This window comes from Orbicella faveolata, unplaced genomic scaffold (genome assembly GCF_042242905.1).
Source record: "Orbicella faveolata isolate gen_17 unplaced genomic scaffold, um_ofav_v1 contig_36, whole genome shotgun sequence".
NCBI lineage: Eukaryota > Metazoa > Cnidaria > Anthozoa > Scleractinia > Merulinidae > Orbicella > Orbicella faveolata.
This window is the reverse complement of record NW_028301565.1, coordinates 15,640,078-15,659,793: the sequence shown is the minus strand read 5'-3', so window position 1 is coordinate 15,659,793 and position 19,716 is coordinate 15,640,078. Positions and strand designations below refer to the sequence as shown.

Sequence of the window (19,716 nt, the reverse complement as noted above, 5' to 3'; positions counted from 1 at the left end):
CATAAGTCATGGGTAAATAGTTTAGTTTATTCCTTTCTTTGTGTTTTAATTAGTATCTCATTTCATATTAATTAATTAACGTCTGTTTGCAATTTCACCGATGAACAAAGTACGCAAAGTACATGATATGCAAACAAATAATATTAATACCCTTCCATAAGTCTAGCATTATATATGGGTAACAAAAGCTGCGTCAAGTCGTAGGAAAAGACGTTTCTTCTTTGTTTTTCTTTTTTGTTAGCAACTGAAGGATGATTTATGTTCCGCTTTAAACGTGCTGATACAACAACTTTTCTTACAGCTTATGCTTTACCTTTTGTCAATCACTGTTTATTTAGGTTGTTCAGAAATCACTATATTTGGAACCTCTTTTAAGCCACCACCTCTGGTGAGCGACCGCGACCAATTATACAGCCAAAAGTTTGAAATTTTCTTTTGTTTTTAACCTCCCGTAAGCGACCACTTGACAGAAAAAAGAGAGGAAATTGGATAAAGGTGTTGTAACATTATCGTGGTTAGTACAAGAGACGGGCATTTCTCAATGGGAAGAACCCCCGGAGTGGGTACTCCCTTATATGTACTATATAGGTATGTGCAGCCCCAAGGGGTAGGGTTTTTCAGCCGTTTTCGTCATAAATAGGGTATCGATTTTGGCCATTTTGGTTATAAATTGGCTATGGTTTTAGCACTCTAGTCTTGAATTTAGTATGTTTCTTATGAGAACCTACTTTTTCATCATTATCAAAAAGACCGTCAACAAAAGTCCTTCATAACTTATGTTTAGGGCAACTGTGTCAGCTGCAACGGTCATAAATAGGCTATCAAAATTTTGGTCAGGTCATAAATAGGGTAGCAAAAGACTTTGGTCATAAATAGGGTAAGGGTTTTGGGAAGTGAGCTGCACACCCCACCCACACGGGGGGGGAAAGAACCGGACTATTTTCTCGAAAATGACTTTTCATATGAGTAAAACATTCCATCGGCATTGGCGCATGGGGAAAGTCTCTGCAGTTACCAAATTCTAATGTGGCCAACTTTTAACCCAACATGGTCTAAGCTCTCGTAAGTGACCACCTCCTGTAAGCGACCACCTAGACTTGACTTTTTGGGCGGTCGCTTACGGGTAGTTGGACGGTATTTCTGGTAAACTAGTGGTTCGTAACAAATTTAACACGACTATAACCGTCAAAAACACTACATTATGGTCCAATCCTCAAGGTAGCAAGGTTCCGTCATCTGACCTTGAATCTTGAACTGCAAGGTGAAAATAAAAATCAGTACAACAAGAAATGCGTGTCGTGGTGGGAAAATAGCGATATTAAAAACCTTAAGATACGCAGCAGGGAGGCTCGAAACATCTGCACATTCTTTTTTTAAATGATAAGAGGACATAACCGGAAAGCAATGATAAAAGAAATACACCTTTTCCACTGCTGATTACGTTTTTAACCCGACGAGTTGGAGAAGATTCCCCTGCGTGAATGCTATCGAAAACACTAACAGCCTCGAACAGGTGGCTTTTGGTTTACAAAAAGACGGAAAATGCTTTTTTTTTCTTTTTGTTTTTTTCTTTTTTTGCTACTGTGGCCAGATAGATTTTGTTCACTTTCGTCTTTTGATAGCTGTTAACTGACTTTGTTCTTTTGCGGTCTTGGCCATTGCCAGAAAAATTATAGTTTTTTATTTATCAAAAAATTACAAAGACGTTATTGCTATTACTTTATTGTTATTTTAAAAAGTAAATCGTTCGCGTATAATAAGTAAGCAGCAGTGAATCAATTAAAAGGTTGATATCGGTACCTTACATGCGGTCGCCACAGTATCGCAGACTGCAGAAGCCCGTAGAATCCAGCTCGTACACATAGAACGCTCCACAGTTACGAACGCGGATGGAAGACGAATATCGACAGCAACTATTGGACCAATGGAAACACACTTTGCGTTTGACAGCACCTTCGCTCATAGTAGGATGCTGTCCATCTAGCCAACCTGGCGCATGCGTACCGCACCGATGTTTAGGCACACATGATTGAGGCATCTGCTTGCCGGCACGCCCCTTGAACCTATACCAAGCCTTAGCCAGAGATATGTCGCATTTTCCGACTCCTATGTAGCCTTGTGCGCGGTCACGCCTATCCAGAACCTGGTAGAAAGTACATTCTAGAAAAGCAAACAGCAATAGTGATGTTATGTAATTGCAATAGAATGCTCAAAAAATAGTAATTATTATAAAAGATGATACAGTTAAACCTGTATTAAGCGAACCCCATATTAAGCGGACATCCTCTATTAAGTGGACACCAGCTTGAGTCCCTAAATTTTCTTGTCACATTTACTGTAAAATAAACCTGCATTCAGGGGACACCTCTGTTAAGCGGATGAGGACACCAATATTAAGCGGTTTTGTCGCACAAAACCTGCAATAAGCGGACACTTCAAGGACTTTTTACTTCTGAAAGCTCAGGTCAGACTCCTTTAAGATTGTTCAGCGATGTCGTTTTAAAGCTAAGTGATTTTTCCAGGTTGATGCATTGACTGACTGGACATTGTGCTATGAGCAGTCTTTGATCTTACACTGTGTTACATTGAGTTAAAAAAGGGTTAATTTAAGCGATTTTCTTCTTAGCTAAATCGGGATTTGCCGCTTTAGTTCAGAGTGCATTTTTGTTACAGTGCAACTCTTACCTGGAGCTGAAGTTGGTGCTGAAACAAAATAAAATTGTTATTTTGAGATCATTTAAATGTAAATAAGCAATAAAAATGAACGACATTTCAACCTCTCCGAGGTCATTTTCAAGTTCAATTAAAATAATATATAAAATAGCATATAATTATAGAAGTTTTCTATTTGTGTGTTATTTTATGCTTTAATAGAACTTGAAAATGTCCTCGGAGAGGTTGAAGCGTCGTTCATTATTACCAAATCTTTATGAAAGAAACTTCTTATTAACATTTCAATGTACTTGTGCCGAATTAAAGACGTGATTATTCGCTTTGGTGAGCGTTTACAAGAAACTCAGATTGCCTGAAGAGGTCGAAAGAAGGCATTATTTTTTTCCTCGCTATCACAAATCGTGTGAAAAGAGGAAAGCATCAACACCTACACACATCTTCTCCAAGATGATACAGCTTCTATCGGGGTTTAATGCCGTCAGCTGCATAAACCGCATTACTTTTTAGACTTACTTTCTTTTCAAAGCAACTGGTCCTCAACAATATATAATAAAAACATAAATCAATTAGGGGGAAAAAAATCCTGGCTTAATCTAAAACTAAACGTTAACAAAGAGAGCGACACCTTTAAATATCTCTTAAGAATATACCTTGCTCCCTGTCGCCACAATAACGTAAACTGCAGGCTGGTGGTGGAGATAACTTGTAAACAAAGAAAGCACCACAGTTACGAACCCGGATGTTGGTAGACAACTGACAGCACCCAGAGGACCAATGGAAACACACTTTCCGTGTAACAGCTCCTTCAGTCACTGTAGGGTGCCCACCTCTCAGCCAACCTGGTGCGTGCGTACCACAACGCTGCTTAGGCACACACGCATCAGGCATCTGTTTACCAGCAAGACCTTGAAATCGATACCAGCCCCTAGAAAGTGATCTGTCACATTTGGCAACCCCCTTATACCCTTTGGCACGGTCGAACTTAGTCAGGTTCTTGTAGTGCAAACATTCTGAAAATAAAGGGTACGTGAAAGTAACTACGGGAAACGGTTGGGATACTGCTAAATTAAAATGTAACAGGGGTGTTTCAACTCGTCATTTCGCAGCTGAAAGGTTTTTTTTTGTTTGCCAACTTCAGTCTCGTCTGACTTAATTAGAAATCTACTTAAACATTTGTAGGTTCTTTCTGTTAATGTGTTAGAAATATTTGGTGTTACTATAATTCATACGATTTCTTGCGAGAAGAACACTGGAATTATGTAGTAAAACATCTGCTTATCGCAGGATGGAACACGGTTTAGTCCTTTTAGAACAATAATAGTTGTATCTTACCTGAAGATGATATTTGCACTGAAAACAAGATTGAGATACCAAGATGAGTCTTAAATATTTGAATATATCAAAGAACTAGGGATAACTTTCTATGCCAGTATAAGAACAGTAAAGACTATATATAAACATGCATATCGAACTGAAAACGAAGACTTATTGATAGAATAAAAGTCAGTAAATGCAAACGACGAAAACTAAAAAAATCAAAAACTGTAAACCTGCAGACGAGAATGAGCAGCCGAGAATAAGATACCGAAGAACTGCAAAGAAAAAAGTTTTTTCTTTTCTTTCAACTGTAACAAAGAAAAATGTTTCTCACCAGGAGATCCAACACCACAGTAACGATACTGACATCCAGGAGGCTTCTGCAACCTGTAAACGAAGAAACCACCACAGTTTCGTACAAGGATGTTATTACTCCTCCAGCAGCAGTTGTTGATCCAGTGATAACATACTGTTTTTGACACCACTCCATCATGAACTAACGGATGTTCTCCTCGAAGCCAACCTGCGGCATGGGTACCACAGTGGTGTGAAGGAACACACTCATGTGGCATTCGATCTCCCGCCAAGCCAACAAATCGATACCAGTCTCTTTGTAGTGTATTATCACAGATGGGGTAACCACCTGACACTTTTCGATAGTCGTAAGTCTGCGAGCGATCTGCCTCAGGAAGAACTTTGTAGCGAAGGCATTCATCGCCTGGATTGAAGGAAACCCCAGATAACTTGATTCAGATGTGTTAAAGGTAAAATTGGGTTGGATACATTTACATGTTTCGCTGTGTTTGCTTTCCTTAGTCTAAAATGTCACGCGCTTACACGCTGCTGTCTTGTGTAATGGCAACTATCAAGATACTCCTACAATTGTTTAAGTAACGAGTTTGTTTATTAATTCAAGCTTGATTTTAGTTCCTTCAGATGATACTCAATCATTTAGCGGTCGCAAAACCCAAAGCAGTCAAGGTCTTGATTTGAAAACTGGAGAGGCTGCAAAAGGAGGGTATCTTACAGTAAGAAATAGCCCATTGTAAAGTAAGGCAAAGGGTCAAATGGAAACTCGCCTTGCTGAAACTTTCAATCGAGTTACCTTAGTATATTTATTACATTTGTAACCAATCGCTTTCTTAAGTGAAAAATGCTCTAAAACCAATGCGCAGTTATGTTAGTCAATGTTACTGACCTCAATAAGTAAAAGACACGGATAGTTCGTACCTGTTGAAGGTTTTGGAGGGATTCTACTTGAAGCTGGAGATGCTGCAACTGAAAACGAGAAAAAAATCAAATATATGTAAAAACTCAAAACAAATAAGTGCTATTTTTCCTCCAAAAAAAAAAAGAAGAGTTATTTTCCTCTATCAGTAAACATAATAAACAGGGATAGCATGTACCTGTTGAAGGTCTCGGATGAATTCTGCTTGAAACTGGAAGCGCTGCAACAGAAGATGAGAAAAAGCAAAAATATGTAAAAACCCTAAGCAAATACATGGTAAATTGTCCTCTGTAACAAAAAGCAAATAAATGTTATTTCCCTCTATAAGTAAAAGACAAGCATAGCAACTGAGAAGCAAGTACGTTTTGAAGGCTTTCGAGAAATCCTGCTTGAATATGGAGTTCCCGCAAGAAGAGAAAAATGTGGTTATAGATTGTTCTCTATCTGAAACAAAATAAGTGTTATTTCCCTCAAAAAGTAAAAGGCAGGCATAGCAAGAATCAAGTACGCGTCGAAGGCTTTGGAGAAATCCTGCTTGAGAATGGAGTTGCTGCAAGAAGAGCAAAATGTGGTTATAGATTGTTCTCTATCTGAAAGAAAATAAGTGTTATTTTCCTCTATAAGTAAGAGAAGAAATTGAAGGAATTCCTCATCAAATTGGAAGCGCTGCAAAAAGTGAAGAACCAAATAAATATGAAATCTGTTTAGAACTGAATAAATCATGTTCAAATTTGCAGAGACCAGTCATAAAATGGATATGTTTTATAAGCTTTTTATGCAGCCTTGCAATCATACCTCTTAAAACGGTAACGCTAAAACCATGCTTCCTGGCTACAGGATCATTGACGGCGAAAGCATCACATTCATAAGGTCCATATCGACTATCATCCGGCATTGTTATATACAGGAAGTGTAACGTGACAAAGAGCTTGCGTCGATTTTCTAAGAATAGACAATGATTTAAATATTAATCAAAACTATAACAAAATTCTCGAACGTGATTGGCTATCAGAAGCCCGATTTGAGCATTAATTGGACAGTGTACGCGTCATGCTTGTAATTGGACAGTACGCGTCATTTTGCGCGGGCTGTTGCAGTGCACTTTGTTGAGTAAACTGCTGTGTTTTTCAGCATTCATAACGATGTTTGATCGTTCAGCGCTCAATCGATGCCTACCTTCTGTTCTTTCTGTAAAGTACAACTTGCCATTTGCAGTAATTTCATGGTGTCTTCCAAATTCGTCTCTCCTCACGAATATTATTTTCTCAGGAATCTTGATCCTCAATGAATCGTAAGCAACGCAGGTCACGTTTGCCGAGGTAAACTCAATTGCAAAGATGTTTCGAGGAAATGGCTCGACGATGCCAAAATTATCCGGCGCTAAAACGTTAATAGGTAAGAAAATTACGTTTAAGATATGCATAATAGTTTACTAACTATTACAATTTACAATTTTTGTGTGACTGTATGTTGCTCACCACGATATGACTTGCCGAGCAATCGACACTTTGCCTAGTGCACGTGTTCTACTGGTATGCCTTAAACAGACTTTATTAAACTTGAAAAAAGTAGGACCAGAGTCGAAGTTTAACAGTCAGAGTATTACTGGCTTATGCTGTAATTTACCTGTACTAGGGGGGGTTATGGTTGACGTTGAAGTTGAAGGTACTGCAAAGAGATAATCAGTTTTAAAAAAATCTAAAAGGTTGGCAATGTATAATTTAGATTCTGCTTGACATAAAAACAGGGGATGCTGCAAAAAGATAGATGGATCTTTAGATGCAATTTCGATACCATCCTTCTTGTAGAATTAATCAAAGAACGAAAGTAAAACAAAGAAACACTGGTATCGTTCAAATAGAATCAATATTGATGAGAAGGAAATTAAAAAAAAATTTTGTGCAGAAGAAATGGAGCCAAGAGGCTCTCAGTTATAGCATTTGCTATGAGGCTGCTACATTTCAATTCAAAGCTAATTACCTCAATTATTGCAAGCTGTTACCTGAGTTTTGTAGTTTTGGTGACCTTGGAAACGCTGCAAGAAGAAAAAAACGTTTCCCTCTGGAATTTCAGGAGTTTTACAGTAAATAACATATATAAACTAGTAGTAATCGTAGATCATAGTAAAGAGTGCATTCGAGTTTTGGTAGGTTTGGTATGTTAAAAAAGCAAAAATTCTAGGAACAGCATTTTGTGCCTGAGCTGTTACGTAGACGTGAAATTGGCCTCCCTCCAGCAGGGGCAAAAACAAATGAATTGATCGAAAAGTACGTGCATACGAGAGGGTTTGTTTATACATGTATTACGTAAATAAATATTAGTTACGACCGGTCAGTATAAAACACGGACTGCAGTCGGCAGGCCGCATTTAGTCCGCAGGAAAAGACGCGTAGCAAGGTACATGTAGAGTATTACAAAGTAGTGATCAATGCAGCCCTTGATGTGCTTTAACCGGATATATCTCAAAGTCTTGTACTTCTACTTCCGGATTCTGAATTTCTGACATCTTGTAAAATATGCAAACTTAATTATCCGAAGTAACTACTTTACTGGAGGAATAAATTAATTTTCAATTTTCAAAGTCTCAGCCTCTGGTTTATCCTTAAAATATTCTATAAATTTCGCAAATTTCAACCTCGATATTCTTATAAAACGTATTCTTATAAAAAAGAAAGAGTGTACATAATTTAAAATACCTAGACGAGAGAGGACCATCCGTAGGCGACTTGATTACCGTTGATTACCTTGATTACCGTTTGTCTAGAAACACGAAATATTTTTTTCTGCAAAAGTTTTTTTTTGCCTGCAATGATGACTCTGCAACAAGTTCTAAAAGAAATTTACAACAAATTTACACACGCAGTCTTAGTGGTTCATTGTGAGATTTGAACGAAAGTGGTCTTCGCTCACAGATCATGCAAAAAGAAAGAAAAAACCGGTGGAAGCCATGTTAATTACACTTTTCTTCATGGATTGTTTCCTCAGCAGCTTTATTATTTGGATATGTTTTGTGATTGTCGCGTAATTATGAAGTTAACGTAATCGAAGGGCTTTTTTTCGTATAAGTGACATGAACACGCTCGTGGTTACATTTAGCTCAGACCCGGGTTGTTCGAAAAGTGGATAGCAGTATCAGCTGAATAAATCACTATCTAGTGGATGCAAGGTTTGTTTTGTTAAAATTTATCCACAGGATAGCAATTAATCTGCATGGTGGATAGCGTTATCCAGCCTTCGAACAACCTGGGCCAGGTTCGTACGTGAGTACGCGAAATAAGCGAGCGCGTTAGATAAATTGCGAGCAAGCGCTGAGCATTTCGACCACCAACACGGCATTCCTCCTCCCCACCCCCTCCCCTTTATACGCCTGCTACGCAGGCTAGCCTTCTTGCGGCTTGCGGTAAGATTCATAAGTTCTTGCCTCGTCTTGCGGTTAGATTTTCAACTTTTTGCGGCTTCTTGCAGTTAGACTTTCGACTTCTTGCGTTTCGAAAGTTCTTGTGGGTAAACCGCAAAAACACGGCATTTTTACTTCTTGCGGCAAAATTGCATGTTCTTGCGGCGCAAGAACTTCTTTCGCCACTTCTTGCGCGTGCATTATTTTTGGGTTGTACTGTATTGAGCATTTTCACCTCCTAAACAATGAACCGGAAGACATGTTGGTGTACCAAAGAAATCCTGTGGGAGTTGAACGCTTTTCCTGTGTAGACACTTTCGTCGGGTTTATGTTACATATTTTGCGAACAGAAATCTAGGCCAGCGAAGTGAAACTACGCATTTCGACCTTTGATTTATTCAGCAGAAAGCAGCGTTGGGTTTGGCCGAAGAGAAGAGGGTCAAAACACGCAGCCAAACTATAGCTTTCTGAATCCACGTACAATCTTCATCTGACAGACCTTCCAATGTATCGAACAATGCAGGAATTCCATAACTTGTTCCGGTCCAGGAGAAAATCAATGCGATTCTGATAAAAAAAAAAAACAACTAAACGAACGGCCAGGCGAAAGAAAAGAAAAATCACAACTGTAACAGATTTACAAGTGCTGAATCAAACACAACGTCCAGGAAAAGACTCGAATGAACCATGAAGCATTTCGACCACAAGGAAAACTCACGAGCAATCAAAAAAAAAAAAAAAAAACCAACCATGTGCTACATGTATTGCGATTGTTTAGGTACGTTCGTCTACTGGCCTCGGTCTTGATATCCCAAGAAATTAAAGATCCTGCTTAGCTTTCTTGTTCTCTAAACTTTAGCTTCAACTGGTTGCTTCAAGTACATTTTAGTTTGCTTTTAGTTTTAAGTCGCGTGAATACGTTAACTTAATCCTAAGGATGCTTAATCGTTGAATGTCAGTTTGCCCGTGTGTGACACTCATATCTACCGAGAGAGTATTATTTTAAGAACGTATTCATTGGCTAAGTTAGTTAGATGAAAATTAGCTAGACAGAAGTCCTTAAGTCCTAAGACTCGAGTGTAGATTCCCGGTACCTCCTGGTTTCGACAGCAGCAAACGAACACCTATATCAAATCGCTTGGAGTGAGTTTTAGGCCTTTAAGATTCGTGAAATCAACGAGTGAAGGTCATTTGGTGCAAACTGAACACATTTTTTTTTTATCAACACGGCTTTCATAAATCCAGTCATGTATATTGTCATGAAAAGTATCGCTTACAATGGTTTTTTTTTTGCCCTAAATTGATGTCAAAAGGATGCCACTTTGCATGTCTTGATTTTTCTTGTTTAAGTTACCACTGGTCATGATGCAATTTATTAAGCTGAGTCTTGAACTTCTCGCTGTTTCTAACGAATGTTTAAGAATAGATCAACTCTCTTGTCACCGGGATAAGCAAGAAAGTTCTATTTTTTTTCCCCTAAGAATGAGGATATTGCAATGTAGCCTTGTATTTTCGTATTCGCGTCTTTCTTAGAAGCTAAAAATAAGATAAGATCTTTAAACACCAACTCACGAGTAAAAAGCTTACCTTTGAAGGGAAACGCATAGTGGAGTAAACCGAGGGCAAGAAAAGCTTGCAAGCGCATCTTGGCTTAGCTACACGCTGTGTAGGTTCCAAGCCAAGTGATACAAATACGAGATGAAAACATTTTATCTGTGCTTTTCAGTGAAATTTATTCTTGAATTAATACTGTGCTCTCAGACAAAACAAGTGAGTTAATATGGGTATCGCGATCAACTGATTCGACAATATTTTGGCAAGAACTTAAGCCATGAGAGCTAGAAAGATTGAAGTAATGATAATGGAGAGAGTGTGTCGCTTAAAATCGAAATGATAGCTAAGTGTACTCTTTTTCGTGAAACGTCAATTAATCATCAGCACCACTATTTTCTTTTATATTCCGAAGTTTTTTTTTTCCAAGCTATTCCACACCTTCCTGAGTGCATCTATCTTCCTTGTTACTGAGTAAATGTTACATAACAGCATCAATTTCTTTTGTCAACACTTCAGTTATTCATGAAGTTAATGAAAATATACTGACAGAGGTTAATTAAAGTTCAGATTGCAGTTGCTAAAACGCACGTTATGATTTGCGGATGTGTGTAACTGTTTATTCACAAAGAATTCAATTCAGGCTGTTTACACCACAAGGTAAACATTAACAACAGCTAAATTACTATCGAATATTTCGAGAAAGTAATGGTACAGTAAAGGTACTTTGATCTATCTTTTGTATCTGTGCACTTGAATAGTCAATATGATAGTGAGTAGATAATGGATGTTTATAATCTTTAAAGGTAGGGCCGCAATACGTATATATTTTTAGTGACACCTTACGACTTTTGTAAGGCAGCGGCCTGAGCATTATTTCAATACATTAACCTGCGGCTCTGTAAACGAAACTTGGAACCTCATACAAGGAAAAAATTCCTTAAACTTCTTCTCACGTTTCTAGAATGACCGCAAAGGTATTTTGGTAATGGTATTGAAATCACAATTAACATCAAGCCACTAATTGGTGATTTTTTTTTTTTCTTTTTAGATAAAGGAACTCACATTTCCGAAATCCTTGATATTGGGTCGCATGCATGAGGAGTGGGGGCGTAAAGCTTGCACGGTAGCACTTCAACTACACGAGCTGTAGAATGTTCGATTTAAAATGTGGACGCTATAATGAAAATGCAACGGCTAGTATCTGTAGCGCAACATGTAGAGCATTTTCTACTCTGCTTCATCTAGGTGTGTTACGTGATCACATGTTGTATATTATTCACAATATTAAGTTGGAAAATCGAACTACCGCGTCTGTCAACTGGCAGTTATCAGATATAAGAAGTGCTTGACATTAGCACATCTTATTGTAATAGACCCGCTAAAGCCTATCCCGGTAAGATTTTTTGTAACCCTGAGTGACCATTCTCGAATTTTAAATATAAAAGTTACGTAATCCAAACAAATGATATGGATACCTTTCCCTTTGTATTTTGACTGTTGCTGGAAAAATGTTTAGAGTAAATGTCAGTAAAACTGAGTTAATGAAAACGTGGCCACGGTCAAAAATGTCAATTTTGCTTAAGCTTCGTCAGTTTGTAGGCCTAGGTGACTAATTGAAGGATATCAGGTTAGTTTTTGGAAATAATTATTCAATAAAAGGCAGAAATCCGTGAAAAATGGTCACGCTAACGGAAGCTTAGACTTCTTAGAAAGCTTAGAAAACAGAATTTTATACCCGGCTTTTGCTTCTCGCTGAACAGAAGTTTAAATCTCAGTGAATCGTTCTCAGAATTAGTTGCGTGGTCCTCATTTACGGTACGTTAATATCTTAATCTGAAGTTTATCATGACCAAATTGAGGCCTGAATACTTAGATATACGAATTCCGCAATTGCCTAAAATAAGCCAAATCTAGCGGTCACTGAAAAAGCTGACAGGTAATATGCCAAATCTTCTGATGCTCGCCAGAGATAGCTCGATCATTGTGTTTTAGGTTCAGTTATGATTTCATATTCATGGGATCTTTAGAGACGTTTTGCATGGAAGCTAATCAAACTTTCATAAAATGACACTTGAGCCCTTAATCATATCACGCACAAGCGCCTTCACCGCAATTTAAAATCACGGTCGATGCGAACGAAGTCCTATTTTAAAATTTTTAATCTGATGACTTACAAGGTTTTAGTTCAAGAGGTGAATGTTTCATTAACTCAAAATACCCCGCAAAAGCGTCTCGTTACAGACGACAAGCTTCATGTCCTGGCTAGGAAAGAATGGTGTACATTTCAAAGGTGCGGAAGTTGTAATTTTGTGCAACTTTTTAAGATTCACAAGATCCTTCAATTATGACTTAGAAAAGCTGTGTCCGAAGTTTCTTTTGTCAAATTATCAGAAGATTTGAGACACTAACGCTTTAGTCTTTGGTCCATGCGGCCACATTTTTTAAAATTTCTTCTATTCTTACCGAAATTCACTCTTTTTATGTATTTACGAAAAGTAAGATTGCGTTCAAAACCGCGATAATCTTTTGTGCATTTAAAAGTGTCACCCTTGTCAAAGGCATAATATTTTATCATTCAGTTCCAAAAATATTAACATTGCTTTCATGGTATAAGAGGAGGAGAGAGGGGAGAGGCAGTAATGCTGTGAGGAGGGAAGGATAATTTTCGCGGTTTTATATATCGCGGTCGTCAAACAATCTGTGCCAAACTACTACAAGACGACTGAGGAAGTACTTTTGTCGTGACCACGCATATGTCTGGGAAACTAACCCCCTGAAATGGAACTCAAGAGATCACTCCTTCTATCACTCATCCGAACTTTCTTTTTCACGGATTAAGGCTCAGTATATAAGTAAATCTGTTTGAAAAGGCTACTGATAAAAATAGTCCAATTTAACCGAGACCTAACTTGGCTAGAACAGAACAAAGAAATAAAACAAACTAGCCACCGTCAAAATGATCTTGCAGTAGGTATCAAAAATTGCGATCTCTAGATAGCGTTATATTCCGTTTTCACATCAATCATGTGCTCACACGATTTTTGCCCCAGTTTTTACCGTCCTCATTTGTCCGGCTAAGCTCACCATTTGTTTACCTCAGCAAGTTGTAAGCTGGTACAATCTGCATTTTTGCATTTTAGTTCTCCTTGCATTTTCTATATTATTTTCGTTTGTCGAAGTTGTTTGCAGAGGTTTATGAAAAGACAGGAACAATGGTTGAATACTTTTGAATATTGGCGTTAAGGAATTGTCATTATGCAATGTACAAATATTTCAAACAGCGATCAACTGACTGTTTATTTGTTTTTAGCAGCCCTCTCAGTTTCCCTTTCAGTGACGTGGCGTTTCGTGAATTCACGAGTCACGGCATAGAGCCTGCTGCGCCCTTAGTAAGCTATCACGCCGCGATCACGCTTCCTACATTAGTCGATGCAAAGTCACCATTAGTCATCACCAAAAACTTAGTCTGCCTCTCTCATCACAGTAACTGTGTGTATCGTGAAGACATTAAATATTGCACATTCCACTAACGGTCCTTAACGGTTAACGCTGCAAAATGCCTCAGGCACATACTCAAAATATTAAATGCTTTTTAATTTGTAACGTACTTGACTCGCATTCAACCCTGTCTTCAATTAAGGCTTGGAATGAGACCGACCTTTAATACAGCTGTATCCGATATTTTTATTATTTCTGCTGATGCACTTTAGACTTTGAAAAGGGAAACTGAAAAGAACAAACACCGAGATATTTTCACCTCAGATGCGCAGGTCAAAATCGTGTTAAGATCAAATATCAATAAGGCTTCAAAGTCAGGTACACAACGTTCAATGCAGATCGTCTACTCGTAAGCCAAACATTTTCTCTTTACAAGTGAGTCAGTGTTTGTTTTTTTCAATAACTACCCTTCACTCTCTGTATCTCAGGAGAAAAGCATCCAAACAAATTACAAATAAGCAGCGACTACCACTGTAGCAAAAAAAGGAAATCAAAACTTATTCGAAACTTAATTTTTTTAAGAAACAAAAATGTTGAAAGGGTGAACGTATCCACGCAATATTCATTTTAACTTTCAGACTTCCTAGCATAGTTATTACTGTTTTAGGAGTATTTTACTAAAGGATTAAAGCAGATAAACAGATAAACGTGAACCATATCTTTTGTAACCATGGTATAAAATCTCCTATTTCGAAAACAACGGTCTTGTGCATCATGATCCCACTACTTGTGGTGGGTGGGCGTTTGCTGTTCCTTCCTGCGCGTTGGCGTTCTTTCGCTACTCACAAAGCCACTGTGACGATCGACTGGGATTATTATTTCAAATGACTAAGCAAACGAGAAATATCGTGACCATCGGCACGTTGATACATGCCTGGGTTAGAAAAAGGAAAGATTCCTGCAGAGTCAATGTCATCTGTCCTTGCTATAGAGTGTTAATGACAAGGAAATTGTATATTGCTTGCATGCTTCGAAAGTTCATGATGTAGGAAGTTGCTTTAGACCACAAGTAGATTATATTATTTCTTTCTGGGTGAGACTATACAAGGAAACCAACTTACAACTTAAAACTTACGACTCTGTATTACAGTTAAAAGATGATTTTGCCCAGATTTTGCCCAGCGAGCAGAAACCGGAATACCCAAGAAAATGTAGACGTTCCATAAAGGTTAAGTGAATTAATCTGGACATTTTTATGAAAATAGAATATACACTTGTCCATAATTAGGAACATTGGAAGCCGATTTTTTTCAATTGTACGCGACTGGGATAAATGTGGGCGCATTCTACTTTTGTTTAATTTGCTTCTAAGCCCTGAACAAAGAGAAGTTATGACTTTTGGCGGATACATTGTAATATCGAGTCCCAAAATTCATTGGTTGAACGGATTATCAAATTTGTTAGCCGATAACTCAGAGAAGAAATCAATTTCCTCGGGAGCATCGGGAAAGCAATTCAATATTAGTTTCAATTTCTTTTCTTCCGGTTATAAGATTGTGGACGGTATCATGATTGCAAATTTGCGTCATACAGCGGATACAGTCACAATAACCTCTTTCACCAGCGTTGAGTGATGCTTTCCAATAAGCCATACAAAGGAGGGAAAACTATTTCCTGGGTGGCGACCGCTAACGTCGATATTACGAGACCAGCCCACATAAAACGTCTGGCGGATATACGACCAATGGGGCTATGAGATCACAATAACCGCTAACCTTATAAGAATGAATCAGCTAAGAACAGCACTATATATAAAGAGATTCAAAACCTTCTTGTCCAAGAAAAATTGAACTTCACTTACTAACTACAAGAGTATTGTCCGGACGTCACGACTAGTGGTCAAGTCTCCATTTGCTCCAAAGGTAAGTAAAATTTTATTCCTTACCCGCAATATAGGAAATAGGAAATAGGAAAAGGCTCCAATGCACCTAACTCAGTTAATTATCTGGTTTATCAAATGATGTAGATGTACATTATACGGTCCGTTACTTCAAATGGGATATTCCTGAATATGGAAGTTTGATCAGTTTCAATATCGCCTCGTTTTAAGAATACCAACTATGATTAAACCATTCTCCATTGTGTATTCCTAAAAGGTTTCACCTGTAGGGTGTCTTTAAAATTCAAGCCTAACCTCGAAGGCACAAAATTTCGACTCCGAAACTTGAATCCAACAAGAAAAATTAAAGATTTTTTAATTAAAGGGAAAAAGGCTGGCACGGACCTTACTTTTCAAATAATATTGCAAACGTAGCTGTTACAACCAAACCGTGTTCAGTTCTTATACCCGCTAATGTTTGTTTTTTTACGTAGACTGAAGAATCAAGTTGATCAGCCAGGAGTAGTCTTAATCCATGATGTATATTTTACTGGGGTTCCTTCTCATGTCCTTTTTTGCTGTTTCCTTTCAAGATGATGGTAAGTCACAGACTGCTAAGACCACCACTTGTTGTTATAGGGAAAACTGATGGGCTATCATGTGATCAAGCATTGATGTCCATGAGCGAGTTAATGATTAACCTACTTCACAAATTATACCGCTATTGGTCAAATCCAATACCATACATCGACTTTAAACTTCAGCATATAAAAAAGCATACTTAACACTAAAGTTAATTTTTATAACTAAGCTAACTCAATAACTAGAAAGAGGTGGCAGACTAATCAGGAAAACAATGACAAAGGAGTAGGGTTCAGACAGTTTATTGTACTCTCACTGCTATAATTTCATTGCTGTTGTTTTAGCTGTTTTTTTTGTTGTTGTTGTTGTTTTTCTTCTCCAAGGAGTTATAAAATTTAATTTAGGACGAAGGAATTGTCTTGTAACGGCTCACGAAACACGAAGAATTGCGTGCTCAAATATGATTAGGGCGGAACGATGACATAGTGCTTACTTGTGTCAATAGGCCGCTTGCCGCATGACCCAATTAAAGTACGCACGGATGAGAAAAAACGGTGACTAGACATTCAATTCTCTGTAGGTTTGTTTCACAGATTTAAAGAAATGGGACATTTTATACTCCACGTTGTTTTAAAACCTCAACGATTAGTTAATATATATATTTCAATTATCAATCCTTTCATGGCAACTACACGATTTTAAAACATCTTTCTAATTTGTTTCTCAGTGAAAATAAGATATGAGCCTATTGGATGCTTTAACGACATGATGAAAGAGCCAAGGCCACTTCCAGTGCTGATAAAATCTTTCCGAGGGGGTCAGATAGACTGGCACAATTTGAACAACACGATCGAGGCTTGTGCAAAGGTAGCATTGAAGAAAAATTATCTGTATTTTGCACTTCAATTTTATGGAGAGTGTTGGAGCGGTCCACAAGCCCACTTGACTTACGATCGGGACGGAAGGTCCAAACGCTGCACTCTGGGCGTTGGAAAACAGCGCGCAAACATGGTATACATGTTTGCTGGTAAAGGTGAGTTACGAGTAAAGTGGCAATAAACAAGGGGAGGCGAGAGAAGAAGCGTGAGATCCAGCACATGAGGACGATAACTTAAATCATGTTCCACAAAATAATTTTCCCTTTTATAAATCAGACCTTGAAGTAATGTTACTCGTAAATGACATAGCAATCTTAGTTACTTATTCAGTAACTAAAGAACAAAGAGTTCAGTGCTATTTTTTTATGTCGTTGTCCATTGCGTGTAATAAAGGGAAAACGAGTGCAAATGACAGACCATGATCATGATAATGATTAACAATCTTGTACTTCCGCGCTAGAAAAAAAACAGCCTTAAAGAAGGATTTCACAAATGATAAATTAAAGAAATCACCAATTAGTAAGTCGACATACCAATATACACCTTGCGGCTATTTCTATAGTTGTCATACCGCCTCCATTTTGTTGGTCCGAAGTTGCCAATGTAATCAGTGATATCCTCCTGATGCTGCCAGTGTTAACTCATGATTCGTTTTCTTTTCTTCTGCAGAGAATGAATGCACCGATTATCACATTTTAAATTCATCAGACAGGTCAATGAATCATAGTCTCGCTGGCCCTCCAAAGTGTGACCACTGGGTGCAGAATCCCAGCTTTAAAGATGTAAATCGATGGTACAGATTTACTGGCAAGGCTGGACAGGCCATGCCAGAAAAATGCGTGGATCCATTTAAGTGTCAAACGTTTGTGAGTGGCTGGATGGATGGAAAACATCCTGAGGTTGGTTTTTAAAGTCAGGCTGAATACTTGTTAAATATATTTTTTATTTGTTATTCAAAAGAACCCTCGGAATTTTAATTTTAGCCCTTTTTGCGATGCCATTCCGCTCGTTACCGCTTAATTTCTATAAGGTCTGTCGAAAAAACCTTTTTATTATATGACTGAGAAAATTACTTGACTGTGATTAGCAGAAATCAAACCCGACCAATTTTAATTAACGTTTAGTTTTAATTTGCACTGCAGTGCAGATTAACGCGCACGCATTTGCAATTTTGTCAGCCATATAATAAATGAGTTATAGTACTAAAGCTCGAGCAATTATGGATTTACACCTGAAGGCTCGTGTATTTTTGAGAGAATTTTCCGAAACATCACTCGCATTGTTAATCCTCTATTTCACTCGCATTCATACGATTACCTATATATATCCTCATTTTTTTTTTTTTTTTTTTCTTCAGGTTGTCGATGGAATTCAAGATAGACGTGCTTGCTTCAGTTGGAAAAACAACTGTTGTTACCGTTCAACTCAAATACGCGTGAGAAACTGTGGTAAATTTTATGTGTACAATCTTCCAAGCACTAAAGGGTGTCAAGAACGTTACTGTGGCAATGGTAAGAACCTTAACATGGCTTTAAAAAAATTAAAATAAAGGAACTAGAATGAGGAAGGGGAGGACGTGATGATCCCTTCCGGTTGAGCGCTCCGTTTCCTTTTTCAGTTTTTTTTTTTTTAGAAAACTACTCAGAGAAAATAACGAACAACGATAGTACGACAACTTTTCTGTGTTTCTGTCGAGTTGTAATATAAATCTACTAACGTTCTATCGCGAATGCCGTTCTCCGATTGGCTAAGCTACTCACTATCTATTCTGTTAAAAATAGTAAGTAACGTGGCAGTGCGCGCTTGTTTACAAAATAACGGCTGCTTCTTTGCGTTTTTGGAGTGTCTTTGAAGAGGATTTAGATTAAGTTTTGTACGAATAGGAGACTTACACTAAAACCGTTAGATTAGATTGAAATCTCCAGCTCATAACCTAATTGTTTAGCAGAAATACGATTTTTAACCAATCAGCACACGCGAGCGTATTTCTTTGGACTGTTTTGTTATGGCTTATGGCGTGAAAGACTTATCTTAATTTTCATTCCAAGTTGTTATGTAAATAGTGCATGCCTACTCTCCTTTCTTGTTTAACCAACGCACGCGTAAATTGTCTCGCCAAGGAACAAACCTGACCACAAGGTTGATTATGGATCAGGCCCTTCTCCGAATAAATGGATTCGCATTCTAAACGTAACCTGATCCTGACATCAAAGCCGCTTTCATCCGAAAAGAAAAGCCTTGCTACATCCTTTATTTCCAAAAGAATTAACCCTTTTATGGCTATTTGCTGCTTGAGTAATAACTCCATCTTTGGTCCATTGCAGGGGTTACCAGCTCCATAAGCGTTTGAAGGTGTTGATGGCTGTCAAACTTATCATAGATGCATTGGAAAATAGATTCAACAGAAAATCGCTGCACTTGTTATGTTTGCTCATGGAGTACAGAGGGCGATCCAAATGGAAAATGGAACATTATTATTTTTGCATCTTTGTTTAGAAATTGTGTTTTATTATAGCATTGAGTAGCGTCATCACAAAAACCGTAAAGAAGAACTCTACTGCAATGCTATATATATATAAAAATACAGAATTTATTTCTCGAGTGACTCATGTTACTTAGCTTGCAAATAAGTGTATTTATTTATAAGTTATGCTAGCGATGTGAAAATGTGCAAAAAAAAATACCGAAATTAGAATATTTTGAAGCGATGAAACAGCAATAAATTGCCGTAAAGACAGGCAAAACTTGGTGTCCTTGATTTCCTAACAGC

The 19,716-nt window shown here is 37.9% G+C and overlaps 2 protein-coding genes across 9 annotated transcripts; one reads left to right on the top strand and one right to left on the bottom strand.

Annotated features, from left to right (window-relative positions):
* Positions 1-6: 6 nt before the first annotated feature.
* LOC110055930 (uncharacterized) lies at positions 7-10,353 on the bottom strand. 7 transcript variants are annotated; one of them, XM_020762366.2, is made up of 13 exons: positions 10,203-10,347; positions 7,221-7,253; positions 6,845-6,886; positions 6,395-6,598; positions 6,014-6,160; positions 5,397-5,438; positions 5,221-5,268; positions 4,325-4,708; positions 4,006-4,023; positions 3,324-3,683; positions 2,686-2,703; positions 1,801-2,160; positions 7-1,254 (listed from the first exon to the last, which is right to left on the bottom strand). In XM_020762366.2, exons 1-12 carry the CDS (start codon positions 10,258-10,260, stop codon positions 1,802-1,804), a joined length of 1,713 nt encoding a protein of 570 aa, XP_020618025.1. In that variant the 5' UTR covers positions 10,261-10,347; the 3' UTR covers positions 7-1,254; position 1,801. The 7 variants fall into 7 exon arrangements, with proteins under 7 accessions (XP_020618025.1, XP_020618026.1, XP_089130604.1 ...); XM_020762367.2 differs by lacking the exon at positions 7-1,254 and having other exon boundaries at positions 1,593-2,160; positions 5,221-5,262; positions 10,203-10,348; XM_089274478.1 differs by lacking the exon at positions 7-1,254 and having other exon boundaries at positions 1,593-2,160.
* Positions 10,354-15,324: 4,971 nt separating this feature from the next.
* LOC110055901 (pancreatic secretory granule membrane major glycoprotein GP2-like) lies at positions 15,325-19,690 on the top strand. Of its 2 annotated transcripts, XM_020762325.2 has the most exons (6): positions 15,333-15,529; positions 15,981-16,085; positions 16,796-17,101; positions 17,616-17,845; positions 18,304-18,457; positions 19,271-19,690. In XM_020762325.2, exons 2-6 carry the CDS (start codon positions 16,022-16,024, stop codon positions 19,294-19,296), a joined length of 780 nt encoding a protein of 259 aa, XP_020617984.2. In that variant the 5' UTR covers positions 15,333-15,529; positions 15,981-16,021; the 3' UTR covers positions 19,297-19,690. The 2 variants fall into 2 exon arrangements, with proteins under 2 accessions (XP_089130611.1, XP_020617984.2); XM_089274485.1 differs by having other exon boundaries at positions 15,325-15,529; positions 18,304-19,357.
* The last annotated feature ends 26 nt before the right edge of the window (positions 19,691-19,716 follow it).